This window comes from Raphanus sativus, chromosome 5, assembly GCF_000801105.2.
Source record: "Raphanus sativus cultivar WK10039 chromosome 5, ASM80110v3, whole genome shotgun sequence".
Lineage (NCBI taxonomy): Eukaryota > Viridiplantae > Streptophyta > Magnoliopsida > Brassicales > Brassicaceae > Raphanus > Raphanus sativus.
In genome coordinates this window covers 39,623,694-39,650,540 of record NC_079515.1, presented here as the reverse complement: position 1 = coordinate 39,650,540, position 26,847 = coordinate 39,623,694, and the positions used below count along the sequence as shown (strand labels likewise).

At 36.7% G+C, this 26,847-nt stretch overlaps 9 protein-coding genes across 10 annotated transcripts; 7 read left to right on the top strand and 2 right to left on the bottom strand.

Moving 5' to 3' along the window:
• Positions 1-997: 997 nt before the first annotated feature.
• LOC108857008 (NADPH-dependent diflavin oxidoreductase 1) lies at positions 998-4,591 on the top strand. Its single transcript, XM_018630922.2, has 12 exons — positions 998-1,235; positions 1,503-1,580; positions 1,681-1,785; positions 1,874-1,965; positions 2,160-2,344; positions 2,493-2,572; positions 2,791-2,865; positions 2,945-3,055; positions 3,131-3,262; positions 3,360-3,476; positions 3,561-3,783; positions 3,870-4,591. Exons 1-12 carry the CDS (start codon positions 1,092-1,094, stop codon positions 4,397-4,399), a joined length of 1,872 nt encoding a protein of 623 aa, XP_018486424.2. The 5' UTR covers positions 998-1,091; the 3' UTR covers positions 4,400-4,591.
• Positions 4,592-8,567: 3,976 nt separating this feature from the next.
• Positions 8,568-10,822, top strand: LOC108862964 (probable galacturonosyltransferase 9). Its single transcript, XM_018637239.2, has 3 exons — positions 8,568-8,891; positions 8,978-10,207; positions 10,304-10,822. The coding sequence occupies exons 1-3, from the start codon at positions 8,733-8,735 to the stop codon at positions 10,577-10,579; spliced, it is 1,665 nt and encodes a 554-aa protein (XP_018492741.1). The 5' UTR covers positions 8,568-8,732; the 3' UTR covers positions 10,580-10,822.
• A 38-nt stretch (positions 10,823-10,860) lies between these two features.
• On the bottom strand, positions 10,861-12,132 carry LOC108862965 (UPF0496 protein At3g57100). Its single transcript, XM_018637240.2, has one exon. The coding sequence runs from the start codon at positions 12,031-12,033 to the stop codon at positions 11,002-11,004; it is 1,032 nt and encodes a 343-aa protein (XP_018492742.1). The 5' UTR covers positions 12,034-12,132; the 3' UTR covers positions 10,861-11,001.
• Positions 12,133-12,792: 660 nt separating this feature from the next.
• On the bottom strand, positions 12,793-13,935 carry LOC108859813 (zinc finger protein CONSTANS-LIKE 2). The gene is made up of 2 exons (XM_018633724.2): positions 13,376-13,935; positions 12,793-13,282 (listed from the first exon to the last, which is right to left on the bottom strand). Exons 1-2 carry the CDS (start codon positions 13,781-13,783, stop codon positions 12,950-12,952), a joined length of 741 nt encoding a protein of 246 aa, XP_018489226.1. The 5' UTR covers positions 13,784-13,935; the 3' UTR covers positions 12,793-12,949.
• A 772-nt stretch (positions 13,936-14,707) lies between these two features.
• On the top strand, positions 14,708-16,306 carry LOC108857208 (FHA domain-containing protein At4g14490). The gene has a single exon (XM_018631161.2). It carries the CDS (start codon positions 14,766-14,768, stop codon positions 16,116-16,118), a length of 1,353 nt encoding a protein of 450 aa, XP_018486663.2. The 5' UTR covers positions 14,708-14,765; the 3' UTR covers positions 16,119-16,306.
• Positions 16,307-16,737: 431 nt separating this feature from the next.
• On the top strand, positions 16,738-19,398 carry LOC108861792 (uncharacterized). 2 transcript variants are annotated; one of them, XM_056986269.1, is made up of 9 exons: positions 16,738-16,963; positions 17,126-17,312; positions 17,396-17,591; positions 17,668-17,838; positions 17,933-18,049; positions 18,334-18,531; positions 18,623-18,682; positions 18,776-18,874; positions 19,079-19,398. In XM_056986269.1, exons 2-9 carry the CDS (start codon positions 17,167-17,169, stop codon positions 19,145-19,147), a joined length of 1,056 nt encoding a protein of 351 aa, XP_056842249.1. In that variant the 5' UTR covers positions 16,738-16,963; positions 17,126-17,166; the 3' UTR covers positions 19,148-19,398. The 2 variants fall into 2 exon arrangements, with proteins under 2 accessions (XP_056842249.1, XP_056842250.1); XM_056986270.1 differs by having other exon boundaries at positions 16,738-17,312.
• A 1,847-nt stretch (positions 19,399-21,245) lies between these two features.
• LOC108861791 (S-adenosylmethionine decarboxylase proenzyme 3) lies at positions 21,246-22,658 on the top strand. Its single transcript, XM_056986268.1, has one exon. The coding sequence runs from the start codon at positions 21,401-21,403 to the stop codon at positions 22,499-22,501; it is 1,101 nt and encodes a 366-aa protein (XP_056842248.1). The 5' UTR covers positions 21,246-21,400; the 3' UTR covers positions 22,502-22,658.
• A 665-nt stretch (positions 22,659-23,323) lies between these two features.
• Positions 23,324-24,082, top strand: LOC108861795 (stress-induced protein KIN2). The gene is made up of 3 exons (XM_018635750.2): positions 23,324-23,480; positions 23,692-23,760; positions 23,834-24,082. Exons 1-3 carry the CDS (start codon positions 23,421-23,423, stop codon positions 23,912-23,914), a joined length of 210 nt encoding a protein of 69 aa, XP_018491252.2. The 5' UTR covers positions 23,324-23,420; the 3' UTR covers positions 23,915-24,082.
• Positions 24,083-24,418: 336 nt separating this feature from the next.
• LOC108857630 (pentatricopeptide repeat-containing protein At3g02490, mitochondrial) lies at positions 24,419-26,622 on the top strand. Its single transcript, XM_018631633.2, has one exon. It carries the CDS (start codon positions 24,472-24,474, stop codon positions 26,449-26,451), a length of 1,980 nt encoding a protein of 659 aa, XP_018487135.1. The 5' UTR covers positions 24,419-24,471; the 3' UTR covers positions 26,452-26,622.
• Positions 26,623-26,847: the final 225 nt, after the last annotated feature.

The window sequence follows — 26,847 nt, the reverse complement described above, 5'->3', positions numbered from 1 at the left end:
CTACGCCTTAATCATGACGTGCCATTCTCAAGTTAAGCTAAAAGGCCAAAAAGAGAAGCAATTATTGCTGTCTATTTATTTATATAGATTGCGTGAAATCAGGAAACAGAATTTATTTTGTAATATAGATTACTACTAAAATATTAATGTTTTATACAAAATTTAAAAGAAAAATATATTCCTCATATGTTTTTAAAGTAAGAAAAAAAATTAACAAAATGAGATTTAAAAATCTTTGCTCAGTTAAGGCGTCACTCCCCTAATTTACCGCGATGTAAATTCTTGTCTTGTTACAGTTGAGCCCAATGTCATGCAGTGTAAAATGGGTCCTAAAAGTAATCAAATAGATCTGAAGTTTTTCTAGAAAGCCCAGTTTGAACGCAAGTATATTGGGCTTTAGAGTCGGAATCCCACGAAACTGACACTGAAATAGGTCCTACTTAATCAAACCGGACTACAATTATGAAATCAAAACTACAGGCCTTCTAGTAAATATTTTGAGGTAATTAACTGAATTGAGATGGCTGCGTGGTTAAACAAAGAGCAATATGTGAGTGTGTTTTGCATTCAACAACAAAATGAGTGTCTCGAGTTTACAATAGCGAAAGAAGTTGTCTAAAGTAGAGTCAATCACACACACTATCTATCATAAACAAAGAGACACACACATACTTAGAGCTCATCGTCGGTCCCGACAAAACCAAACTTTTCAGCCCTTTTCCATTCCCAACAAGGATCGCTGATCTCACAAACTCATCGCATATTGAGTCACTCCCCCGGACAAAACGCCAACTATATCAAAAGCTTCATGTGGTCGAGCCACGAGATTTCATCACGTTTCTCTGCAGCAAGAGCTATAGTTGATTCAGTTTTCATTATTTACTTTTTTTTTTATGGTCGGCCATTATTTACTTTCAACTCAGGAAAATTAATTATTGATAAAAACTCGCATTAATATTTTATTCCTGATTAATATTTAAGATAGTCCTACTTAAAAAAAAACCTTACAAAATTACAAAAGGTTAACCTCCCTCCCCCAAACCGAGAGCTCTTATTTTCACGTTTCCTCCTCTACTTGTCTTTTTTCGGCGATGGGAGAAAAGCAGAGGAGGAAGCTGCTCGTGTTGTATGCTTCTCAGACCGGAAACGCTCTTGATGCGGCCGAGCGTATTGGCCGTGAAGCTGAACGCCGAGCTTGTCCTGCCTCTATCGTCTCCACCCACGAATTCGACCCCGTATGTGTCAATCTAATAGCTGCTTCTTACTGTGTTCTGAAGATTGTTTGCTTCGCTTATTGGATGCTTAATATGAAGGAAACCGTTACAATTCCTCTGTTTGATCACTTAGAACCAGATGATTGTTGTTATGTTCTCTTCATTACCAATAAATTAGTTTTGTTATGTTGATTGAATTTCGAGTAAACACATAAAAAAGTGTTTTCCTTTATAACTTAAAATTCTTATCGAAAGTTGCTATTTTTTTTTTTTTTTTTTTTGCTGCAGAGTTCCTTAACTCATGAGGAGGCTGTTGTTTTTGTTGTATCCACTACAGGGCAAGGAGACTCTCCTGATTCTTTTAAGGTTCCTTGTGATAATTTTCATTACCAGTAATGTAGTTTAAGTTTATTGTGTACCTTATTGTTGTTCCTTGTCTCTTTTTTTTTTTTTTGAATTACTGAAGGAGTTTTGGAGGTTTCTTCTTCAAAGAAACTTGGGAAACTCTTGGTTGCAACGAGTTCGTTTTGCAGTGTTTGGCCTAGGTGATTCAGGTTACCAGAAGTACAATGTAAGTGCATCTGCCACTTTATATTCATGAATTATATTCTTCTCTGCCACAAATATTCATGACATTAGTTTCTTTCTGATGGCTTTAGTTTGTTGCAAAGAAGCTACACAAAAGATTACTACATCTTGGGGCCACATCAATCATTGAGAAAGGTCTGGGAGATGATCAACACCCATCAGGGTATGCAACGGTTATTAAGGAAAATAAAGATTCTGTCAAATTTGATCTTCCCTTTATTATTCTCTGATCACAAATGAATCATTTGATCAGTTGAAGATATAATATCCACTTCCTTGCTGTTGCTTGTTTAGTACTATAATGTCAAGTGTTTGAATTACTAAATTTTCAGTTTTTGTGTTGTCTTTAATTTTCAGGTACGAAGCAACTCTTGATCCATGGATGCTGTCTTTGTGGAGTATGTTATATCAGATCGATCCAAAATACTTTCCCAAAGGTCCAGATGTGGTGATTCCTCAAGATGAATTAGTTGATCAGCCCAAGTATATGATTTCATATCATAAGCAAGAGACACTGGAGCCTGAATTGATGGCAGAGTCAGGTACACCAAAGTATCCCATCATGTTCTTGACAAGGGAATTCATAGTGTGGACATTCATGTTAGCTTAGGACTATGTTATGCTCTACTTACAAAATGAACTTTCTGTCTAGTAGTAACGGTTATTGATAGAAAAATGTCTATGTAGCAGATATCATAGAAAGAGCCCGTGGAATGTCACCCGGAAAATTATCCAAGGACAAAACTAAACCAGACTGCTTTCTCAAGATGGTATGCATATCCATTATATATATATATTTTTTTTTGTTTTGTTTTATGTTATATATGCTACGCACCTTGCTAGTTATGCTATTTCAATACTCTGTTACCTGTGGATTTGATGTTCATCCTTGGTCAACATGGTTTCCTAAAAATATCTAGTTTTCTGGTAAGCCTAGATGATATGCATTTTGTTCCCTAAGCTTTGCCTTTACATTCCAATCATGCAGACTAAAAATGAAGTCTTGACGAAAGCTGGAAGTACGAAGGATGTCCGCCACTTGGAGTTCCAATTTGTTTCTTCTGTAAGTAACTTTGCTATTCACTTAGTTTAAGTCTGTCGTTCAATCAATTTTATCCTCTTTGGTTTTCTACTCATTATAGAGTATCAACTATGAAGTTGGCGATGTTGTTGAGCTTCTTCCAAGCCAAGATTCTTTAGCAATAGATGCGTTTATAAAACGCTGTGATTTGGACCCGGAATCATTCATCACAGTAAGCAGTAGCTCCACTCTCAGATGGTCTAATTGAGATTTTCAAAGTAAATTTTGAGAATTAACTTACTTTCAGGTTTATCCGAGAGAGGCAGCGAATAATGGTTCATGTGGAGAAGTAATTACACATGTCCCTATTAAGCTTAAGACTTTTGTTGAATTAACAATGGACGTTACATCTGCTTCACCTCGACGATACTTCTTTGAGGTAAGAGCCCTTGAATCCTAATGTACTTGAAATATCAAAACTTTTAATGTCATTTTCATTGAGTTTATGTGTCAAACGATTTATCATCTCTGTTCAGGTTATGAGCTTCTATGCAACAGATGAACAGAAGAAAATACTGCAATCCTTTGCCTCACCCGAGGGAAGGGATGACCTCTACAATTACAATCAGAAGGGAAGAAAAAGCGTCCTTGAGGTAACGAAATAGGGACCATGATTTGTCTTGAGATGCATCGACCTCTTTTAACCAAATAGATTGTGTTGCTAATGCCTGTGACAGGTGCTAGTGGATTTCCCTTCCGTGCAGATGCCTTTTGAGTGGCTTGTACAGTTAGTACCATCGCTAAAACCAAGAGCTTTTTCGATATCTTCATCTCCTTTGGCCCACCCTTCTCAAGTACATTTGACAGTGAGCGTAGTATCATGGATCATCCCTTATAAGACACCTCTAACTCGAAAAGGTCTATGCTCCACTTGGCTTGCAAGCCTCACACCTGAGCAAGGTTAGACCTTTGTTTCTTCTTTACCATAACTGACTCAGTTCTTTGTTTTTTTTTTAATGTATTTATCTTTACATTTTGTGTGTTAGGGGTAAACATACCGGTTTGGTTTCACAAAGGCTCTCTTCCTGCTCCACCACAGTCGCTTCCGCTCATCTTAGTGGGACCCGGAACCGGATGTGCCCCGTTCCGTGGGTTCATAGCCGAGAGAGCCGTGCAATCTGTGACTAGCCCGATCGCACCAGTCATGTTCTTCTTTGGTTGCAGAAACAAAGAGGGAGATTTTCTATACCGAGACTTCTGGGAGTCTCATGCAAGAGAAGGAGGCATGCTCTCTGAAGTAAAAGGCGGAGGGTTCTACACTGCATTCTCTAGAGACCAACCGAAGAAGGTTTACGTGCAACACAAGATCCGAGAGATGAGGAAGAAAGTTTGGGATTTGCTATGTGATGGAGCCGCCGTCTACGTGGTGGGATCGTCCACGAAAATGCCTTGTGATGTGATGTCGGCTTTGGAGGAGATTGTAATGGAGGAGACCGGAGGATCAAAGGAAATGGCTTCACGGTGGCTCAAGGCTTTGGAGAAAGCTGGGAGATACAATGTTGAAGCTTGGTCTTAAACCCAACTTCATATATCATGTAATGTTTGGTCCCTAGCTATTATGAATCGTTGGGTTATTATTTATTTAAATTGATTTCATTTTTTATCATATAGTTCAACTGAAGATGATTTGTTTGATGTATTAATTTAGAATTCTATCTGTAAATTTAAAATTTTAATTTTTAAAACAATAATAGGTTTTCTTTACGTTTTTCATTTTTTAGGTAGAGTTTGTTTGTCTAAATCATTCAATGTAATTCAATAAATTCTTGTTAAAAAGTTCTAAATTCAGAAAATATCTAAAAAGTTTTATTGGAATCTAATGTTATTAGAAAAAATGTTATTTAACTAACGAAGTTTACTATATATATGTATCACTTACTGATATTTTATCTATATTATTAAAACAAAAACATACAAATTCTTCTAGGTGGATTTTAAAGTTGGACCTCTTATATTTAAATTAAATATCGTCCTTTATTTATAATTAGATATGAGCTCTTTGCGTTGCAACGGTTTTGTTTGATGTTTTAATTTAATAGAAAACATAAAATAATAATCATTTTATTATAGTTTTATAATTGATTTGCATGTTGTGAGATTTATTTTATAATTAAAAATAATTTTCATAAATAAGTTCAAGCTAAAATTTGTATTTTATAATAATGGTACATAGATGAATTGTTATCAACCACAATATTATACCTAAATTTTTGAATTGAAACCAAACACAAAATAAGAAATTGAATAAAAAATAAGAAAAATTGAAAGTCAAATAACGTCAATCAAGTAAATGATAACATTATACATTTTCTTATATAATAATCTAATGTTTTATTAAATAAGTTTTAAAATTTTTATTTTGCTAGAATTTTTTTCCAAAAGGGAAATGTTCTATTTTATAAAAAAATTTATTTACAATAAAAAAATAAAAATAATCTTAAATACTCTTTTACATTTTTATTAGGATTTTAGAAATAAAAAGTTACTGTTATATAACCTTATAAAATTATCTTCTCTTTAGAATTTTAGAAATAAATAAATTGCTATAAATAATTATTTCTAGTTACTAATAAATAATTCTAAAATTACTCTTTTTACAATTTATATCAATACTAATTTTACACTTCTTTTTGAAAATTAATAATTTTTAGTATCATGTTCATCATCAAATTCTCTATTAAAATGTTTATCAAATAAGTTTTTACAGTTCTCTTTTGGTTATGACTTTAAAACACTATTTTTGTAATGAGAATTTTCCTTTTTCTTAATCTCTTTTAAATCCTTAAAAAAAGAATTGTATCATATTTTGACACATGTCACAATCTTAAAAATTTATTGACACATGTCGGAATCAGAAAATTAAAATTACTATCAAATATTTTTAACAATATATAATATAAAAATGCTAATTTTTAAATTTTCCTTTTCTAAAAATACTAATTCATAAATTGAAATTTAAAAGACTATTTTGTAATGAGAATTTTCTTTTTTCTTAATCTCTTTTAAATCTTTTAGAAAAATTGTATCATATTTTTGACACATGTAACCATTTTAACAAAAAGTTTGACACCGTGACAAAAAAAAAAAAAAAAAAAAAAAAACAAAAAGTTTGACATATGTCACAATTATGTTAAATAGTAATTTTGAAGAACTAAACTTTATATAATAAATTTTAAAAATGGAAAATTACTATTAATAATATTTATAATAAGGTTTTTAATTACTATTAAGTTATTTTACAAACTTCTCTTCTTTATTTGTAAAAAGGAAAATTTCTAAATATTACTACTAAATAATTTTTAAATTAAATTCTACAAACTAATTATTTTTAATTAAATTTTACTATTAAATTTACGAAAATTATTTTTTCAATTTCTTTTAATTTATTAGTATATATATTTTTAATCATGAGATATTCTAACACAACTTCAAAATATTAAAAGAAAAATTACTATCAAATAATATTTCTAAAAGAATATTATTAAGTAATTTTTTTTTTTACTATTAAATAATTTCAAAATTCGTTTTTGTTTTATTTTCTTAGTATATATTGTTTTAATCACGATATATTCTAAAACATGTCGCATTATTAAAAAAGGAAATTACTATTAAATAATATTTTGTTTAAGATTTTTAAAATAGAAATTTACTATATAATTAATTTCACCAAAAATTGTTTTTATTATCTTATATATTTATTTTAAATTATGAAGTAGTTTAACACATATCACGATTTTAAATATATAATTGTCATGTGTCACAATCATGTTAATTAACAACTTTGAAGAACCAAGTTTCCTATTAAGTAATTTTAGAATATTATTAAGTATTTTTAAAATTTCTTTTTTACTATTAAATAAATTTTAAAATTAATTTATTTCAAAATTTGTTTTTTGTTATCTTAGTATATATATTTTATATCATTATAAATTTTAACCTCTTCAAAAATATTAAAAGGAAATTACTATCAAATAATTATTTGAAAATATGTTTTGTTTAGGATTTTAAAATGGAAAATTACTATTAGATATACTTACTTTTTTAACAAAACTTGTTTTTGTTATTATCTTAATATATATTTTTAATTATAATATAGATTAACACATATCGCAATCTTAAAAAAATTAATGACACGTGTCGCGATCATGTTAATTAGTAACTTTGAAGAACCAAACTTTATATAATAAGACACATACCATATATTGTTTCCACATATTATTACATGTGGATTTAATACGTACCATTATTACATGTCGATTTATATACTAAGAATATAATACGTACCATTGCTCTGAAACTAAATCTTACAATTATATTGCAATTATACATAATTCATCTGTTTGTCCATATTGCAATTATATATAATACATAGATATAATATATAGATACTATTCCTATGAAATACGTACCATTCATCTATCTGTCCATATTGAAATTATATATAATATATATATATAGTAAGAATACTAAGATACATATGAATCGTCACATACATAGAAATTAGATACTAATATATCTGATCAACTCAAATGTGCAACCATAATTCCTGCCATGATCATATACAAATTAGACATAGTATTTGTAATAAAACCATCATGCTCACACTCATCCAGCTTCTTAAGATTGGTTCACATTGCAATTATGTATAATTCATCTGTTTGTCCACAATATCAGATTTAATAATATCGCAAGTTTTAAAAACCGGTTATAGAAAATATTCTTCTATAAGGTTATTCTATCAAACCTAAAATCTAGGAAACAATAAAATCGATGTTCTTAGTATTTACTATGGTTAATGTAATTGATTATCGGATATTCCTTTCCTTTAAAAATACAGTCAATATTATTTTATAGAAAAACCCTTCTCCAAGTTGTTTAAATAATCAGTTATGGAAAATCTCCTCTTCCAAGTATATTTTATCCAAGCGAAAATCTAGGAGTCGATCAAATTGTGATAATTTTATTTATTATGGTTGATTTAATTGAATGTGAAATATTCTTTTTCACCTCACAAAAATTTGTCCATAAATACTCGACTTCTTATTCACCATACGACATTCACAAAAACTCCCAAATAAACACAATGTCGAAACCTAGCACTTTAGTTATGATAGATGGTGTGAAACCTTTAAGTAACAATTGGAAAATTCGAGTTGAAGTTCTTCATTGTTGGAAACAAAACACCGGTCTTGGAGGCGACACATTTGAGTGCATCCTCGCAGATGAATCTGTACTTGCATTTGTTTCAGCTTTTATAAGTTTTTTTCTATTCTATTGGTTTATAAATCTGTTTTTTCTATTTTATATGGTGTAAAGATTGCAGCAGCGTGCCAAAGGAATCACATTAGTACACATTGTTTATTTAAATACATTTAAACACATTTTTATTTCTCAAAATTTAAAATTAATACACAGCAATCATGTATAACATTTAGTACGAACAAAGATAAAAAAAATTAACATCCGCTCGGTCGAGCGGGTCAATGATCTAGTGTTTATTAAAACCGGTTTCTCACTAAATTTGTGGATGGATTTGTTATTCAATGGGCCTGAACATAGTCCTTTTAAGCCCATATAAGTAGAAAACTAACAAGCGGGTGAGAGTGAGATTGTGCTTTTAAAATATTGAGGGTGTAATTGACAAAAAAAAAAAATATTGAGGGTGTAATATTTAACTAAAGGAATGATTAATTACATTAACGTGTCTTGTTCACTAAAATGTCTTGAGATCTATCCATCACTCTCCAGAGGTTAATTCACACTCTGTCGGCCAAGCAAGAAGCTCATCTCGATCTGGATTTTGTAAAGCAAAAAAAAACGACTTGTAAAGGTAAAGCTTATCGGTAGAAATGGCGGTGGCCTTCCGTGGAGGCCGTAACGGCGTCGGATCGGGACTTCGGAGCTTCTTCTCGTACCGGATCTTCATCTCCGCCTTGTTCTCTTTTCTCTTCCTCGCCACCTTCTCCGTCGTCCTCAACTCCTCTCGTCATCAACCTCATCTTGATCACGTAAGCTTCGATTTTATCTCTCCAATCCGATCAAAATTTAGAAATGAATCCTCTGAATCTGAGCTTCCATTTTTTTTTGGTTTTAGGCATTGCCGAACGCATATGTGCAGAGGACGTCGTCGTTTTTGGCTTTACAATCGGATCCATTGAAAACTAGGTTGGATCTGATACACAAGCAAGCGACTGATCATCTCACGCTTGTGAATGCTTATGCTGCTTACGCTAGGAAGCTCAAGCTCGACGCATCCAAGCAGCTAAACCTGTTCGAAGATCTGGCGATTAACTTCTCCGATCTGCAGGCCAAACCTGGTATGAAGCTTGATAACGGGAATGCTATTGAGGAGGATGCGTTTAGGCAGCTCGAGAAAGAAGTTAAAGATAAGGTGAAGACGGCGAGGATGATGATCGTCGAGTCTAAAGAGAGTTACGACACGCAGCTCAAAATCCAGAAGCTCAAGGATACGATCTTCGCTGTTCAAGAACAGTTGGCGAAGGCGAAGAAGAACGGCGCTGTTGCGAGCTTGATCTCGGCTAAGTCGGTTCCCAAGAGTCTTAACTGTTTGGCTATGAGGCTTGTTGGGGAGAGGATCAATAACCCTGACAAGTATAAGGACGCTCCGTTTGATTCGGCTGTTGAGGATCCGAGTCTTTATCACTACGCGATTTTCTCTGACAATGTGATTGCTGTGTCGGTTGTGGTGAGATCCGTTGTGGTGAACGCTGAGGAGCCGTGGAAGCATGTTTTTCACGTGGTGACTGATCGGATGAATCTTGCGGCGATGAAGGTTTGGTTTAAGATGCGTCCTTTGGACCGTGGGGCTCGTGTTGAGATCAAATCCGTGGAGGAGTTCAAGTTCTTGAACGCTTCGTACGCACCGGTCTTGAGGCAGCTCGAGTCTGCTAAGTTGCAGAAGTTTTACTTTGAGAACAACCAGGCGGAGAACGCAACGAAAGATGAACATAACATCAAGTTCAAGAACCCCAAGTATCTCTCCATGTTGAACCATCTCAGGTTTTACTTACCGGAGATGTACCCGAAGCTGAATAAGATCTTGTTCTTGGACGATGATGTTGTGGTGCAGAAGGACGTGACTGGATTGTGGAAGATCAATTTAGATGGAAAGGTGAATGGAGCTGTGGAGACATGCTTTGGCTCTTTTCATCGGTATGGTCAATACCTAAACTTCACTCATCCTCTGATCAAAGACAACTTTAACCCCAATGCTTGTGCTTGGGCCTTTGGGATGAATATATTTGATCTCAATGCTTGGCGACGTGAGAAATGCACAGATCAATACCATTACTGGCAGAACCTGGTAAGTCATGCTATGATATGATTCTTTTTTTTAGTAACTTAATGCATATAAAAGCTCTCATCTTGTGTTGATTATGTGTTATCTCTCTGTGAGCAGAATGAAGACAGAACTCTCTGGAAACTGGGAACTCTGCCTCCGGGACTGATCACATTCTACTCAAAGACGAAATCACTGGACAAGTCATGGCATGTGCTTGGGTTAGGCTACAACCCGGGAGTGAGCATGGATGAGATCAAAAAGGCAGCAGTGATACACTACAATGGGAACATGAAACCATGGCTAGACATTGCTATGAACCAATACAAGTCTCTCTGGACTAAATACGTCGATAACGAAATGGAGTTTGTGCAGATGTGCAATTTTGGTCTCTAAAGAAAGATATCGATGAGAGGTAACCTCAGAATCGATATGTCTTCACTCATTTCAGGGCATTCTTTAACTATATACGTTTATCTTTTATATATTATATAGGGTTACAAAGCGTTTTCCTTGTTCTCTCTGTCATAGTTTTGTTCTTTATTTATATTTTGTGTAACTCTTTCGCAAAACCATTATCCAAAACTACAATGTCTCTCTTCCATGTTTGTGCTTATCTTTGTTTCAGGCTTGTGCTTATCTTTGTTTCATGCCTAACTATATATTTACCAAAATGTTAACATGAAACCAAATTTTTGACTTAAGATAGAAACATAAAAGAGAAATGGACTATTTACATTTTGTTACTATAATCATGATGATTTTATCATACATATGTATATCTACAAAAGTATAGTTAGAATTCAACAAAGTTGTTATTACCGTTTCTGGCCACAAGACAGAAAGTCAAAGATCTTGTCACGAGTCAACGTACGTCCAAACTCCACAAACCCATCGCACCGTCCTGTCTCTCTATCAAGGTCAACGAGCGTTGACTTCAACTTCTTCCGTTCCTCCTCCATCCCTCCCATAGCAAACGCCACCGACGACCGTTTATTCACGGCGATGTCCGCCGTTAGTCTAATGGATCTCTCCACCGCCTCCAACCTACTCACCAGTCTACTCATCTTCTCAACTTCCTTGAGAGCCACCATCGTTGCTCTCTCCATCGACGTCACTGCCGTCTTCTCCCGTTTCAGAGTTTCCGACGACTCCCTCCACCTCGAAGCCGCAAACTTCGTCACTGCTTCCACTGGAACAGGTACGCAGATTCCAGCCACGATTTTTGCCACGGCCACTAGAGCAATCATGGCCGCCGCAACCACCACTCTTCCTCCACTTAAACGTCTCAGCTTCTTGTCGACCCCCTTCATCGTAGACTCTAGTTTCACGATCATCTTAGCTAAGTCTCGATGACAGATCTGAAGCTTCCTAAGAAACTCCTCTGAGATAACCTCACAGTCGTCTCCGTCTTTTCTGAACTTAGTGAGATCACGGAATGTTTTTCTGAAGCTAGCTTCGAGCAAACCGCCGTAACCGTTCTTCTCCTCCTCGAAATCGCGTAACGCCTCGTCGATCAAGAAGCACTCGTCGTGTTCGGCTCTCTCCAAGCACTTACGCAGAGACTCGCAGAGCGCGGTGACTGATTTGCTTGTGGTGAAGTAATCGCTGAGAAGACGAAGCAGCTCAGGGTCTCGACGGAAGTCCGTCTGATGACACTCCATAAACATCTTCGAGACATCGTCGTCCATGTTGTCCATACACTCATGGAGTTTTATTAGGTTTTCTTCAGACTGAGATTTGATCATCATCGTAGAGGAGGAGGGTCGTGACAGGAACATCATCGCAGGGTAAACCGTTGAGATTCCTTGACGGAGACGTTTACTCGAAAAGATGGCGCGAAATTTCATCTTAGAACACACAAAGATTACTTAGGAGTTGTTTATAGATCAGATGAACAAAAGTAACAATAACAATTCACAGAGATGTTTGTAGAAAATATAATGAGATAATGAGATAATCGTATACTGTTAGGTTATGTTATATAGATAAAAGACATTTCCTTTTTTCATTTTTTGTAAAAGTTTCCATATTTTCCTTTTTTCTTAGGTATTTCCATTTTTACTAAATATTCTTTTTGTCATTTTTGTAAATATTTATCGTGTCCATTATTTTCCTTTTTCATTTAGTACAGCTGTAAAATTATTATTACAGATCTAGAATCAAAATTATTATTACACGCTTTAGTATTGTTATTTTACAGATCGTAAAAGCGGTTTTAAGTACAACCTTAGTTTTGTATTTGCATGTATCGATTACGTGTTGGCTTAAGGAGATGCTTTGAGGTGATCTTCTTTGTTCTATCTTTCTTAAGTTTTGTGAGGTGTTTTCTTATTCTTTTGTCAGCAGAGAGCAGACGAAGACAATGGCTGTTCAACCAACTAGAATAGGTTTAGACATGGGCCACATGGCTGTGATGGGTCCAGAAACTTAGCTCCCAACATTGCTGAGAAAGGCTTCCCTATCTCTGTTTACATCAGAACAACTTCTAAAGTTGACGAGACCGTTGAAATCCGTTTTCTTTAATCTCTTTCTTGTGGTACCATTTCACATATGATAGCGATTTTAACTTTGTAGAGAGGTGTTTGCTTAGAACCACTCCGTGTATATATATATGAACATGTCTGATTAACTCGTAATAATTTTACAGAAGTCACAAAACCAAGGATCCATAAGTGAAACAGTGGTAATAACTACTTGTAATAAATCCAAACTAGAAGTAATTTACAGCATGCAATCTAGAGCATCTAGCACAGCAGTAGGAGTTCAGAATGAAGGAACAAATCCATATGACATTAAGGATGTTGATAAGAGCTGTTCTGCATCAGCCTCAGTTTCTATCCTCTTTGCGAAGCGTCCCTTGATCCTTGGTCTTATCTCTGCATATGCCTTTCTTGAAGCATACCTTATCGTCTTCTCAAACTTCCTCTTCTTCTTCTTCTCTCTGTATCTCAGGACCCTAGCCTCCCTGTCTGCTGGAGTTAGCTGTTGAGTAGGTGGGCCAGATAGTTGGTCTATCGTCTCTTTAGAGTGTTGGACTGTTGTGTCACTGTCTGTTGACTCTGGCACAACACTGATGTCCATTGATGAAACTGATATCTATAAAGACAGAAACAAATACATTTTCAGTCATTTGAGTTAAAGAGACTAAAGAGTTGTTGAGTGGGAAGCATGTTACCTAAGAAGGCTTACAGTGTGGTTTAGGTCCTTTAAGGCACCATCGTAGTTGTAATGATGGCTGTGTTCCAGGTGACTTGCTGATTCTTCAACTTGAAGTGGCACAACTCCATCTTCTCCACCAAAGCTCCTCTGGTATTGACTGTACTGATCTTCGAACTGATTGTCAAAGCTGGAGCTGTAGTCCACAAGATCAAGATACTCAACACCAAACAAGAACCCATTGTTGTTACTATCACTGTCTTTCCCTGGACTCAGCATCAACCACGAAGCCACCTCTCTATCATCGTCTTCTTTACCCACCAGGAAGCCACTCTCGTTGCTCTCTTCTTTCAACATAATAAGATTAAACAATCTGTTTGTGTAATCCACAAAGGAGGGAAGGCTAATGAGACTGTTATATAGAATCTTGGAGGTGAACATGTGGCGCAGAGTTAGTGGTTGTTAAAAGTAGTTGGAACATCTTGTGGCTGTCCGAGTTTTGAAGAAGGAGGATATGCAGTAATGATGAGAAAGTCTTGTCTTGTATCATTGGCAAAAGGAGAACAAATCTACACCAAGTATATATATCTTCTCTTCCACAGTACAGCTTTTTCTCCTTGGGACCACCCTCATGAGTTTGACGTGATTGATCATGTTTAAAGATTTTCAAGATTGTGGCTAGTGTGTTACCAATTTGTTAACGTTTACTTATATCATAACTCATAATTGATCAGAAGACTAGACACACTATGGTTGCACCTCTTTTGGTTAAAAGGTAAATTAAAGAAATTAAACATTTAGTCAAAAAAAAAGAAGAAGAAATTAAACATCATCTCTTCTTAAACTTATGGATGTGAATACTATGCTATAACATTTTTGTAAAGAGTAAAATACTACGGATTTCTACTCTTGGTTTAGAAATTTATATATGCTATTGCTGTATATCAACTTCTGCTCACATCTTGTTTGAATTTGATGGCAATATCATGCATAAACTATTATTTAAAGTGGAACTTTCTTTGGTCTATTAATTTAGTTGTTCATTTATGTTTCTATTCCATAAGTTCTAAACAAAATTTTTAAAAACGATTTATTATCAATTATACAATATTCATAGAAAGACTTTTACGTAAAATCTTTAATAATGAAAGTAGAACCGTTAGACATAATATTTCTTTATAAAATTACTGAGTTTTTTTTTTTTGTAACACAATTACTGAGTTTAATATAACAATTAACAGGATAATAAAAAAAAGTTCAAAATTAATATTTGAAATGATCCATTACGGGAAGGAAAAGCCCATGGGCCTGCGAAGGTTATTGTATCTCAGCACCGTTTCTTTCGATTTTGACAATCCGAAACTATTCAAATTCCCTCCGAATATTCCTTCTTAGAGAAGACGCTCTTTACTCTCCAGACACGATGTCTCCGCCACCGCTGAAGCTCGCGTTCGTCAAGGGCCCAAGAGAAGGCGAAACTCTCGAGTACAAACCCGGATCCACTATCCGGATCGGGCGGGTCGTTCGCGGCAACGAAATCGCCATCAAAGACGCCGGAATCTCCACCAAACACATCCGAATCGTCTCCGATTCGGAGAACTGGATAATCCACGACCTTGGATCTTCCAACGGCACCACACTCAACTCGGAATCTCTCGACGCAGACACTCCCGTTACTCTCCGCCAGGGAGACGAAATCAAGCTCGGTGAGTATACTTCCATTGTAGTGAGCTTCGAGACTGATGTTCAGGAGGAGGAGGAGCCTAAGCTACCCCCGAGGCCGAGAAGGAATACAAGGCGCCTTCCTGTTGCGGATCCGGATCCGGTTCAGGAGAAACCAACGCGTAAGGGTAGATCTGCGAGGCAAGAGGAACCTGAACCGCCGAAGAGAACAACTAGGGCTACGAAGGAGGCGGAAGAATCTGTTCCAGTGGAGAAGAAGGGAAAGTCTAGGGCTCGTGGAGGTAGGAAGAACGCTGAGGATGTTTTGAATTCAATCAAATTGGAAGTTGAGGAGGATACACCAAAGGGAGTGGAGATGTCAGCGATGAAGAGAGTGACAAGGAGCAGCAGAAAGATTGGGAATGCAAAAAGTGAGGAGGATACTAGTTTAGAGGAGATGAGAATACCTTCAAGGGCTACGAGGAGCAAGAGGAAAGAGGTTGGTGGAGATTCTTATCTGGACTTGGATATGGTCTTGAGCCAAGCCCGTGCTAAGAAGAAGAAAGTGGAGCAGAAGAGCGTTGTTGAAGAGATGGAAGCTACAAATAAGAGTGTTGAAGGAGATAAGGAAGATGAAAGAGGTGTTAGTGAACCTAGTGATAAAGAAGATGAGGCACCTAAGAGGGTCGAGATTGAGTCAAGAAAGAGCACATTAGGAGAAGAGGATGTTGAAGAAGATAAGGAAAATGAGAAGGAGGATGTTACTGACACGAGTGATAAAGATGATCAGACGTCCAAGAAGGTTGAGGTTGAGTCAGGGAAGAGCTCATTAGGAGAAGAGGATCTGAACTGTAGTGTTAAAGAAGATGGAGAGGAAGAGAACTTACCAGATACATCAGATGGTGGGTGTGATGAAGAAGAAGAAGAATCCAGGAATGTAGAGAAGGTAGATTTAGAGAAGATGACACTAGGAGACTGGTTTAAATACATGGAGGTATACCTGCGGAAAAAGATAGTGGATGAGACAGAGGAGATGATAGAGGGAATGAGAGCTAAATCTCGAAGAGTTCACCAGTATATTGCAGAGCAGAAGGGAAAAGAAAAGGATGTGTGAGTTAATTAAGGACCATCCCGTGAGAGAGAGAACTATCTATGACCCTAGTCCTTCTTAAGTTAGGTAGCTAACATCTCTTTTTTCTTTTTTATCGGCTTAACGTTCTTAATTATGAATCTCTTTGTATGAGATTGTTTTAAATCAAGCACCTACTGTATCTATATATATATAACTCGCTTTGGTGCTGATCTGAATGATGATTTTGTTTGTGCTAATAATCTTGCACCTTCTTTCGCAAGCAATGTGTCACAACAACACGATCATTCTTCTACTTGATTGCTTTCTTCCACTGATTCTTGTATTAAGATATATAATGTAATGTCTTCACAATATCGTATAGAGGCTGCGTGATGTTGTTATGAAGCGATTTCAATTTTGGTTAGTGAAAGCAAGGGATCTTCCATCATAATCTGTCTCTTCAATTGGTAAAGATGTAGAAAGCAAGCAACGGTATTCAACTAATCAAATAAAAATTTACATTAGTTGTCAAGGAAGCTTAGCAAGTTGGCGCCAGATCATCAAAGATATTTTATCACTTAGATCAAATAAAGAGGATTTAATTAAGATTCTCAACGGCGTCGTTTCATGCGTGTTGCACTGTTCTTTTCTCTTCTTTTTTTTTTTTTTTGGCTCACAACATTTTCTCCGATCGGAGGAAAACTTCAACGGATTGGTATTTGACTGTATGAGTTCCTGATGTGATTCCTCGAGCGTTGTATTTCTCTCTCTCTTTTTCAATATCGTCTTCAATACCGTCTCGAATTTCAAAATAGATGATTCGACTTACTTCATTGGAAGGATCGAGGAGGATTTGGGTACCAATCTTTTGATCCGACCAAACGTTGGTGAGTGTTATGGGGTCGTTTTCGTTTTGGAAGTAAGAGCTGATGTTCATCCATGGATTCTATTTGCTTCTCCCAAGTTCCTTAGTCAATGTCTTTGTGTTTTTTTTTTGTTGGAATATTAAACTGTTAATGAATTTCTTATGGTTGCGAAATATTATCCAGCCTGATCACAGTCTTGTTAAGAGTGTCTTCATATTAGTAGAATGAGTAAAAGAAGAACAGACAATGACACCGAGTCGGGAACAGCCACTCCGCTGGATAGATTCGGGTTCCTCAAGCAAGAACATGCCATTTCTCCTGATCGTTTCAGCAAGGCTAGAACAACTGCATCATCCACTGACCATGACAGGTATATATATTTCCTAAGGAATGAAACAACTTTCAAGATATAAGAATAATAGTAGTGTGTGTTCTTCTTCTTGTTGGTTACAGAGAGGAGAGAAAGGTGAGGAAATGGAGGAAGATGATTGGGGTTGGAGGCAGTGACTGGAAGCATTACGTTAGAAGGAAACCTAATGTTGTCAAAAGGCGTATACGTAAAGGCATCCCTGATTGTTTAAGAGGTCTTGTTTGGCAGTTAATCTCTGGTAGCCGTGACCTTTTGCTTATGAATCCTGGTGTTTATGAGGTCACTTTTATTTCCTTACTTTGTTTCCTCTTCTTATGAGTCAGTCATATACTCTTTAACAAATTTTACTGTGCAGCAATTGGTGATTTATGAGACATCGGCATCAGAACTTGATATCATCCGAGACATATCTCGTACTTTCCCATCCCATGTTTTCTTTCAGAAGCGACATGGACCTGGACAAAGATCCCTCTACAATGTCCTTAAGGCCTACTCTGTTTATGACAGAGATGTTGGATATGTTCAGGTCTATCCTCCTATATATATATATATATATCACTTGTTTATTGTTTTCTCATTAGTATGGTACTAAGATTCATGGTTCTTCTGATAACTTGCAGGGGATGGGTTTTATAGCCGGTCTGTTGCTTCTCTATATGAGCGAAGAAGATGCCTTCTGGTTATTAGTTGCATTACTCAAAGGAGCTGTTCATGCTCCAATGGAAGGATTGTATCATGTAAGTCTTTTGATAGTTTAGAATTACAAGTTTGTGACAATTTTTTTCTTATGAAAACTCTGAGGGTTTTGTTTGTGCTTATAACGATTATGGTGAGAATTAATCATTATTTACTATGAAGCCATTATATTGATCTTACTTCTTTCCTATCGTGATTTTTGAAAATAGTTGATGTCTTAGTGTCAACTTTGCATCTATTTTTTTTTTTTTATTAACTTGAAAACCTTACATAAGTAAATGGTATTCGAAAATCTAAGAGCCGTTGGTTGTGTGGTGTAATGTAGGCAGGGCTTCCTCTTGTACAGCAATACCTGTTTCAGTTAGAAAGCTTGGTAAAGGAGCTAATTCCAAAGCTGGGAGAACATTTTACCCAAGAGATGATCAATCCGAGTATGTATGCAAGTCAGTGGTTCATCACCGTCTTCTCTTATTCATTTCCTTTCCCTTTGGCTCTTCGGATATGGGATGTGTTTCTCTCTGAGGTAAAACTATTTTTTCACATCTTTGAAACACATTTTGCTGGAGTGATCCAAGTCTTATTCTTTTATTTTCTTTGGTCAATTGTTTCTTAAGGGAGTTAAAATTGTGTTCAAAGTGGGCTTAGCTTTGTTGAAGTATTGCCAAGATGAGCTGGTGAGTAAAGTTTTATTTACGAGCTGCAAGTTAACAGAGCTTCCTTTTTTTTTCTTTTCTCTTAACTGTATCCCATATTAATTATTTCTGCAGGTAAAGTTACCGTTTGAGAAACTGATACATGCTCTGAAAACTTTCCCTGAAGATGCAATGAATCCGGATACCTTGCTTCCATTGGCCTACCCCATTAAGGTTCTCTCTTTCTCTTTCGAAGAGTGAAAGCTTACTCTATTGTCTTCTCGTTGTACATGATTAACTTAATGGATAACTTTATCTTATCTTCTGGTGAATAAATGGAGTATGCATTTATGTTGTTAATTCTGTTTGGTAAATCTCTGAGCTTTCTCAAGTTAATTAACAACTTAAGGTGTGTTAAAATTCTATGTTCATCCTCAGGTATCAAAGCGTTTGGAAGAACTGAAAGTGGACTATGAGAAGACTATTGCCAAACCTGTTCAACCATAAGAAAACGGGTTAGGCTAATAACATGTACACATGCGACTGGGATTCGAATTCTTTAATCATCTCTTATCTTTATCTTGTTGGAATGTATTCTTTCTATCATCATTTTGGTCAAGTTGGGTGGGAATCTTGTTAGCAACTTCTGGGAAAGAAGAAGGTATATATGCCCCAGCTTTGTGTAGATAGATATACTGACTTGTGCTTTGTATTAAAAAAATCTCGTTATTATTAATGTGAAAGGTATGTTTTAAATCTCTTGCTTACAAAAGGAATAAAAATGTGTGTTTGTTGCAAAATCTCATTTAAAAGAAATAGTCATTTAACGTTTTGAGTAGAATAGATATACTGACTTGTGCTTTGTATAAAATCTCATTATTATTAATATGAAAGGTGTGTTTTAAATCTTTTGCTTACAAAAGGAATAAAAATGTGTGTTTGTTGCAAAATCTAATTTAAAAGAAATAATCATTTAACGTTTTGAGTAGAATAATAACTTTCATAAAAGTATGGAAAAAATAACTTTCATAAAAGTAAAATGTTGATTGGACTAACTTTTACATAATTTATTTACGTTATTGTTGACAAATGGGGCTCATGACTCATGTGTCAGGAGGGAGTCACGGAGGGGGCCGTGTTTGTCATCTAGCGGAAAGCCTTTGAGAATAGGAAATATATAATTTGATTCTCTGGGCCTACGTTACGTGACGGCTTACCTCGAGTTATCCGCTCAAACGGTGCACGTATCTTAACACGTGTCGTCAATTTATTGGTTTATATTTCTCTGGCTTTAGCGTAATCTAGTAATGTTGTCATTCTAGGCCGAAGATAATGTCAAAAATAGATATTCGAAACAATTTTAGAATTAAATAATTTGCTAGTGGCAGCTGGAAAAAGAATTAAATACTATAAATGTTTATTTTTTTAAAGATTTGTTGCTTAAATTTATCTGTGGTCAAGAATATCGTTTCCACATATTAAAAAGGGTTTATATGTAATTTGGTAAAACGGCAAATTGTTGAGAAAACAAAACAAAAATGAACGGTTGAGGAGAGAGCGTTACGCATTTGTAACGCGGAAACCTTTGTTATAAGAGGTTAAAAAGGGTAAAAACGTAAATCAAATCTTTAGGGCAGGCCGTTGCTATAAAAAGCAGTGTCCTTACTTTCTCTAATTAGGGTTTTCTCTTCAAATTATCTGGAACTTGTAAGCTTTTGTTTATTTTCTTTTAATTTAATAGATCTCTTAATTTCTCAATCTCTCTTTGTAGATCATCTTTGTTATATCTCTTACGCAATCGTTATCTTAACGAAGAATCCGCGTATGTTTTTGACTTTCAGGTTTGAAGGTTTCGTTGGTATCTGGAAAGAAAGGATTCATAATTCGTGGTCTAGATCTTAAATTCATACAATATGTAAGAAGCATCTCTAACGTCTGACCTTCGATTTCCCTTGATTTACACAGATATTGTTGGTTATTGTATGAGAGATTCATTCGGAGCAGCGATGTTGATATTCGATTATATGTTATGAATCATAATATATAGATAACAATCCGGTTTAAGGTCCAGCTGTAATCTCAAACTCATAGTTCTAGATCTAATTAATGAAACAAATTAATCATGTGTCTCATCTGATTACGTTTATTTGAGCTAGACCTGTTGTTGAATTTGAAAGAACTTTGAACATATATAGGTTCTTTGTTGAACTTGGTTCTTCCTTTTACCTTGACCATATATAGTTTTGTTCTCTTGTAACTACAGAACAGTATGGGTTCGAACACTGAATCTCTTGGTTCCTCCTTACCTAATCGTATGGTTTGTTCTTGTAATTGCAGAACGCGTGAATGAGATTATGATGGAGTCAAAAGGTGGTAAAAAGAAGTCTAGCACTAGTAGTAGTTCCTTATGTTACGAAGCTCCCCTCGGTTACAGCATTGAAGACGTTCGCCCAAACGGTGGAATCAAGAAATTCAAATCTTCTGTCTACTCCAACGTAACCTCCTTCCCAATCACTTTATTACTACTCTCTCCCTTCATGACAATTTCTTAACAATGTTTTTTTTTGTCTTTCATTTGCAGTGCGCTAAGAGGCCATCCTGACTTGTAGCGTGCACCGAGTCTCCTACTATAGTTATAGCTTTTTATAATTTCCAGTTTATAATTTACTTTCTTCCAAGCTCCGTTTCTGCTGGTTCCCTACTCCAATCGTCCTCTCCTCCTCCTACTACTACTACTACTTGTTCACACAACAAGGCATCATGGCCTTATCTGCAATTGGTTTCGAAGGTTACGAGAAGCGGCTCGAGGTCTCTTTCTTTGAGCCTAGCTTCTTCCAAGACTCCAAGGGACTTGGTCTCCGTGCTCTGACCAGATCCCAGCTTGATGAAATACTCACTCCTGCTGCTTGCGAGATCGTTTCTTCTCTCTCCAACGATCATTTGGACTCTTACGTCCTCTCTGAGTCCAGCTTCTTCGTCTACCCTTACAAAGTCATCATCAAGACTTGTGGTACCACCAAGCTCCTCCTCTCTATCCCGCCTCTTCTTAAGCTGGCCGGTGAGCTCTCTCTGAGTGTCAAATCTGTCAAGTACACTCGTGGCTCCTTCCTCTGCCCCGGCGGCCAGCCTTTTCCTCACCGGAGCTTCTCTGAAGAAGTCTCTGTTCTTGATGGTCACTTCTCTAAGCTGGGTTTGAACAGCGTTGCCTACTTGATGGGTAATGATGATGAGACTAAGAAATGGCATGTCTATGCTGCCTCTGCCGAGACCTCCAGCAACTGCAACAACAATGTCTACACGCTCGAGATGTGCATGACTGGTCTAGACAGGGAGAAAGCCTCTGTCTTCTACAAGAATGAAACCGGCGAGAATGGATCGATGACTGACAACTCTGGAATCAGAAAGATCCTCCCCAAGTCCCAGATCTGCGACTTTGAGTTCGAGCCATGTGGCTACTCTATGAACTCCATTGAAGGAGATGCAATCTCCACTATCCATGTGACCCCTGAGGATGGGTTTAGCTACGCTAGCTTCGAAGCTGTGGGTTACGACTTCAGCACACTCGACCTGAGCCAGCTGGTGACAAGGGTTCTGTCTTGCTTTGAGCCGAAGCAATTCTCCGTCGCCGTGCACTCGAGCGTTGGAGCGAACGCGTACAAGCCTGAGATCAGTGTAGACCTGGAAGATTATGGGTGCAGAGAGAGGACATTTGAGTCTCTAGGAGAAGAGAGTGGGACGGTGATGTATCAGACGTTTGAGAAGTTTGGCAAGTACTGTGGATCGCCTAGATCTACCTTGAAGTGTGAGTGGAGCAGCAACAATAGCTGCAGCAGCGAGGACGAGAAGGACGAGGGAATCTAGCAGAACTATTTATGAGTTTTCTGTTTTATGCATCTTTTCTTATTAGTAATGAATAAGGACTTGTGAAGTTGAGGTTCTCTCTCCTTCACAAGCATGTGTGTTGTGTGTTTCGTACTTTATAAGTTTGGGTTTTAATATATGAAAGACTATTATGATTTGCGCCTTTTCTTACAAGCACTTTGTTTGCCGTTTGTCCACGATTGAGTGAAACGAATCATTACTTTGCATCATAACAAAAGTGAGTTCCTTATAAAGACTTGCCTTATGTTCCTGTTCTTACTTCACCTTATCTTCAAGGTTAGCTTCCTCTCAACTGTTTCATTAAAACAAGTGCCCACTGCTCTGTGAGAGATGTTGTTATTGTTGAACCTGATGTTGATCTCACGAATGTTGTACATCTCAGGCTCTTTAAACGCTATTTTTAGATCACTCTCCCATTTCAATTACTTATGAGTCACCAAAGATCGCTCTTCCACCAAATATTTTCGAGGGCGTAGCTAAAGAAACCATCCGAAGCGGCCACATGAAACTAAGCGTGCATAAAAAGTTTAACGATGTTATTTATCAAACTTTTAAATCGTATTTTTTGGCAACAAAAAGAAGTATTCGTTCCTCCAATACAATAAAAGTAAAAACCCATGTCGTGTTCGGATCAGAGATCGAGAAAACCACGTACTACTACTATGCAAGAAGCCTTTTATGTCCTGGACAAACGGTTAACTTACACGTGGATGCACCACCTACCGACGTAGCAGCGTTCTCGAACCATCCTCGTGTCCTCGACACGTGGAGCATACAAGCACGTCCCTTCTAGTTATAAATAACAACCCGAAACTAACAAATTTCATCATCAACATACAAACAACCAACCAATCAAAGTTTCAAAACAAGTTCAAGCAAGAAACGAGGGAGAAAGAAAATGGCAGACAACAAGCAAAACATAAGCTACCAAGCCGGTCAAGCCACTGGCCAGACTAAGGTCTCTCTCTCTTTCTTTTAGATCTTGCACTCAATCTTTCATAGTTAGCTTATGATCCATTGTTTACTTATGATATCTGTCAGAAGACCTGTATATATATAAGCAAATGCATACGAATTAAAACCTATTTCCTTCCTTTTTCTGAACGAGTTTTGTTAAACTAAACTAATTTGGCTAAAATGTTGTTATATACTGTTAACTTGTTACACAGGAGAAGGCAAGTGGTATGATGGACAAGGCCAAAGATGCTGCTGCTTCAGCTCAAGATTCCATGCAACAGGTTCACTTTGACAGAGTAGTACTTAAACATACACATACATATATACGGTCCTAACCATCAATGTAATTCATAGGCTGGGCAACAGATGAAGGAGAAGGCACAAGGAGCTACTGATGGGGTGAAGGACAAAACCGGCATGAACAAGAACACCTGAACAACTTTTTTTTTTCATTTTCCGTTCTAATCTAATTCCTCTCTTGGAGTTATTTAATAAATTTGGGAAGGGGTAGTGATTCTCATTCCTGTGCTCTTCTGATGTTATTTCCTTTTTGTATGGTTATGTAATCTTTTCAAATAATTAATAAAATCTCAGTTTTTCTAATGTGAAATCATTATAAGAAACACGGAGGAATCAAGAAATATATAACACAAATAAAATAATGTGAAATCATGGTAGAATCACAGTATATAACTCATAAAATTCAAAGGCATGGCCGTACATGGTATATTGTTAATCAGTGAAAAAGAGTGAGATGGTGTAGTTGATAGTGTTGGTAATTATCAATCAAATTGAGAAAGTCGTAGCTAAAATCGAAAGTTGTGGGATAAACTGAATCTATTAAACACCAGAAAATCTTAGTAGAACCTTCGGAGTGAGTCAGAGGTTTCTAGTCTGAAAAGCGAAATTAGAAAATAAAAACCTTTGTTAAACCCTTTAACCTATTCGTTCGCCATCGCTGCTCAACTCATTTCAATCTGAGCAAGTAAAGGATGAGGAATCAATGGCGTTTGATTCTCTTACGGAGTTACCGTTCTTCTTCTTCTTCTTCTTCTCCTCCATATCTCTATCATCGCTCCCGTTTCCAGGTAATCACCTCCAATTCGACCCGATCTCTCCAGGAACGTTCCCCCTTTACACCTCTGCAACAAAGCCACTCTCTTTATTCCTTTAGCTCTGTTAACCGAACCTTTTCATCTAAACCGCCTTCCTCTGAGGCTTTTGTGATTGATGTTTTCACTAGACTGAGTATCACAGACGAGATCAACAAAGAGCTTATCTCGAACGGTGTTGTGATTAGCCATGACTTAGCTTTGAAATCCCTAAGGTCTCTTGAATCAACCCCTGATGTTGCACAGAGGTTTTTCCATTGGGTTTTAGAAGCTTCCCCTAAGAAACTTTCATCCAAGAGTTACAACACGATGCTGCGTATTCTCGGTGTTAATGGACTCGTTGATGAGTTCTGGAGCTTGGTTGATGACATGAAGAAGAAAGGGCATGGTGTGTCAGCTAACGTTAGGGACAGAGTGGGTGACAAGTTTCAGGAAGATGGACTTGAAGGTGATTTGAATAAACTCAAGGAGCTTTTCGCTTCCGGTTCTATGGATAACTCTGTGGATAAGGTTTGCAATAGAGTTTGTAAGATTGTGATGAAGGATCAGTGGAATGCTGATCTGGAGAAACAGCTTAGGGATTTGAGACTTGAGTTTAACGGTGATCTGGTGAAGATGGTAGTGGAGAAACTCGACGTGGAGCCGAGGAAGGCGTTGCTGTTCTTTCGGTGGGTAGATGAGTCTGGTTGTTTTAAGCATGATGAGAAGACTTATAACGCTATGGCTAGGGTTTTGGGAAAAGAGAAGTTTCTTGATAGGTTTCAGAACCTTATTGAAGAAATGAGGAGTGTTGGTTACGAGATGGAGATGGAGACTTATGTTAGGGTTTCGGCAAGGTTCTGTCAGACTAGAATGATTAGAGAAGCTGTGGAGTTGTTCGAGTTTGCAATGGCGGGGAGCAAGAGCAACACACCCACAGGGCACTGCTGCTGTTTACTTCTCAAGAAGATTGTCACTACTAAGAAACTTGACATGGATTTGTTTTCAACAACTGTTAAAGCTTATACAGGAAATGGCAATGCTATGACGGATCAGATGCTGCAGAGTGTGCTCAAGTCTTTGAGAAGCGTTGATAGGTTTGAGCAGAGCAATGAGGTGTTGAAGGCCATGAAAGAAGGCGGTTATATTCCTAGCGGTGATCTGCAGAGTGTGATTGCGTCGGGACTTAGCCGTAAGGGAAAGAAAGATGAAGCCAATGAACTTGTGGATTTCATGGAAGCCTCTGGAGATCATCTGGATGACAAAGCCATGGCATCTTTAGTTGAAGGGCATTGTGATGCCAAAGATCTAGAGGAAGCTTCAGTGTGTTTCAAGAAGATGATTGGCAAAGAGGGAGTCTCTTACGCAGGTTATGCATTTGAGAAGCTGGTACTTGCATATTGCAACAGTTTTCAGGCAAGAGATGTATACAAGCTTTTCACCGAGCTAGTGAAACAGAACCAGTTGAAGCCTTGGCACAGTACTTACAAAATCATGGTGAGGAATCTATTGATGAAGAAAGTAGCAAGAGATGGTGGGTTTGAAGAAGCTTTGAGTCTTCTACCTCTGATGAGAAATCACGGTTTCCCTCCATTCGTTGACCCGTTCTTAGATTACTTAGCTAATAGTGGAACAGGAGCAGAAGCTTTCGCTTTCCTCAAGGCTTTGACTTCTAAGAAGTTTCCATCCAACTTAATGGTTCTGCGTGTATTTGAAGCTATGTTGAAGTCTGCAAGGCATAGTGAAGCTCAGGATCTGATGTCTCTATGTCCCAGTTATATCCGTCGGAATGCAGATGTTCTACAACTTTTCAGTTCCATGAAAGCTGATCAATGTTCTTTAGAGAAACCTTTGCCTGCACCCGCTCAAATAGAAGCCTAATACATCAAAGATGTTTGGAGATGGTGAATCGAAAAGCTTAGGCAGAGAATGTAACAGAGCAGTAGATTTTGGTGAACTTGATGCACTGGAAAATATGTTCTTTTTTCAAATAGTGGAGAAAACAATTCAAAAGTGTTTCAAAATAAAATGAATTTAGATATTTTAAGTAGACTTCTCTACTATTTTAGAAACCAAGTATTGTTATTTGTGATCTTATTAAGTTAAGATAATTGAAATATTTTGTCAACTAGGTTTCATCGATCTAATTCAATAGGCAAAATTACATAGAGTATCAATATTGCAACTTGATTAGTGAACTATACAACCTTTCTCAAAAAAAAAAAAACTAAACGTTGTGACACTGTTCCCAACATAAGAATCATACTATACTACTAT

Excerpts from the sequence above, each read along its gene's own strand:
- LOC108857008 (XM_018630922.2), top strand. The coding sequence starts at position 1,092 with ATGGGAGAAAAGCAGAGGAGGAAGCTGCTCGTGTTGTATGCTTCTCAG. Across the intron at positions 1,581-1,680 it reads ACTCTCCTGATTCTTTTAAG|GAGTTTTGGAGGTTTCTTCT; the intron begins GTTCCTTGTGAT and ends GAATTACTGAAG. Across the intron at positions 3,784-3,869 it reads AAGCCTCACACCTGAGCAAG|GGGTAAACATACCGGTTTGG; the intron begins GTTAGACCTTTG and ends TTTGTGTGTTAG.
- LOC108862964 (XM_018637239.2), top strand. The coding sequence starts at position 8,733 with ATGGCGGTGGCCTTCCGTGGAGGCCGTAACGGCGTCGGATCGGGACTT. Across the intron at positions 8,892-8,977 it reads ATCAACCTCATCTTGATCAC|GCATTGCCGAACGCATATGT; the intron begins GTAAGCTTCGAT and ends TTTTGGTTTTAG. Across the intron at positions 10,208-10,303 it reads ACCATTACTGGCAGAACCTG|AATGAAGACAGAACTCTCTG; the intron begins GTAAGTCATGCT and ends CTCTGTGAGCAG.
- LOC108862965 (XM_018637240.2), bottom strand. The coding sequence starts at position 12,033 with ATGAAATTTCGCGCCATCTTTTCGAGTAAACGTCTCCGTCAAGGAATC.
- LOC108859813 (XM_018633724.2), bottom strand. The coding sequence starts at position 13,783 with ATGTTCACCTCCAAGATTCTATATAACAGTCTCATTAGCCTTCCCTCC. Across the intron at positions 13,283-13,375 it reads TAAAGGACCTAAACCACACT|ATATCAGTTTCATCAATGGA; the intron begins GTAAGCCTTCTT and ends CTGTCTTTATAG.
- LOC108857208 (XM_018631161.2), top strand. The coding sequence starts at position 14,766 with ATGTCTCCGCCACCGCTGAAGCTCGCGTTCGTCAAGGGCCCAAGAGAA.
- LOC108861792 (XM_056986269.1), top strand. The coding sequence starts at position 17,167 with ATGAGTAAAAGAAGAACAGACAATGACACCGAGTCGGGAACAGCCACT. Across the intron at positions 17,592-17,667 it reads TGAATCCTGGTGTTTATGAG|CAATTGGTGATTTATGAGAC; the intron begins GTCACTTTTATT and ends TTTACTGTGCAG. Across the intron at positions 18,683-18,775 it reads AGTATTGCCAAGATGAGCTG|GTAAAGTTACCGTTTGAGAA; the intron begins GTGAGTAAAGTT and ends TTATTTCTGCAG.
- LOC108861791 (XM_056986268.1), top strand. The coding sequence starts at position 21,401 with ATGGCCTTATCTGCAATTGGTTTCGAAGGTTACGAGAAGCGGCTCGAG.
- LOC108861795 (XM_018635750.2), top strand. The coding sequence starts at position 23,421 with ATGGCAGACAACAAGCAAAACATAAGCTACCAAGCCGGTCAAGCCACT. Across the intron at positions 23,481-23,691 it reads AAGCCACTGGCCAGACTAAG|GAGAAGGCAAGTGGTATGAT; the intron begins GTCTCTCTCTCT and ends CTTGTTACACAG. Across the intron at positions 23,761-23,833 it reads CTCAAGATTCCATGCAACAG|GCTGGGCAACAGATGAAGGA; the intron begins GTTCACTTTGAC and ends TGTAATTCATAG.
- LOC108857630 (XM_018631633.2), top strand. The coding sequence starts at position 24,472 with ATGAGGAATCAATGGCGTTTGATTCTCTTACGGAGTTACCGTTCTTCT.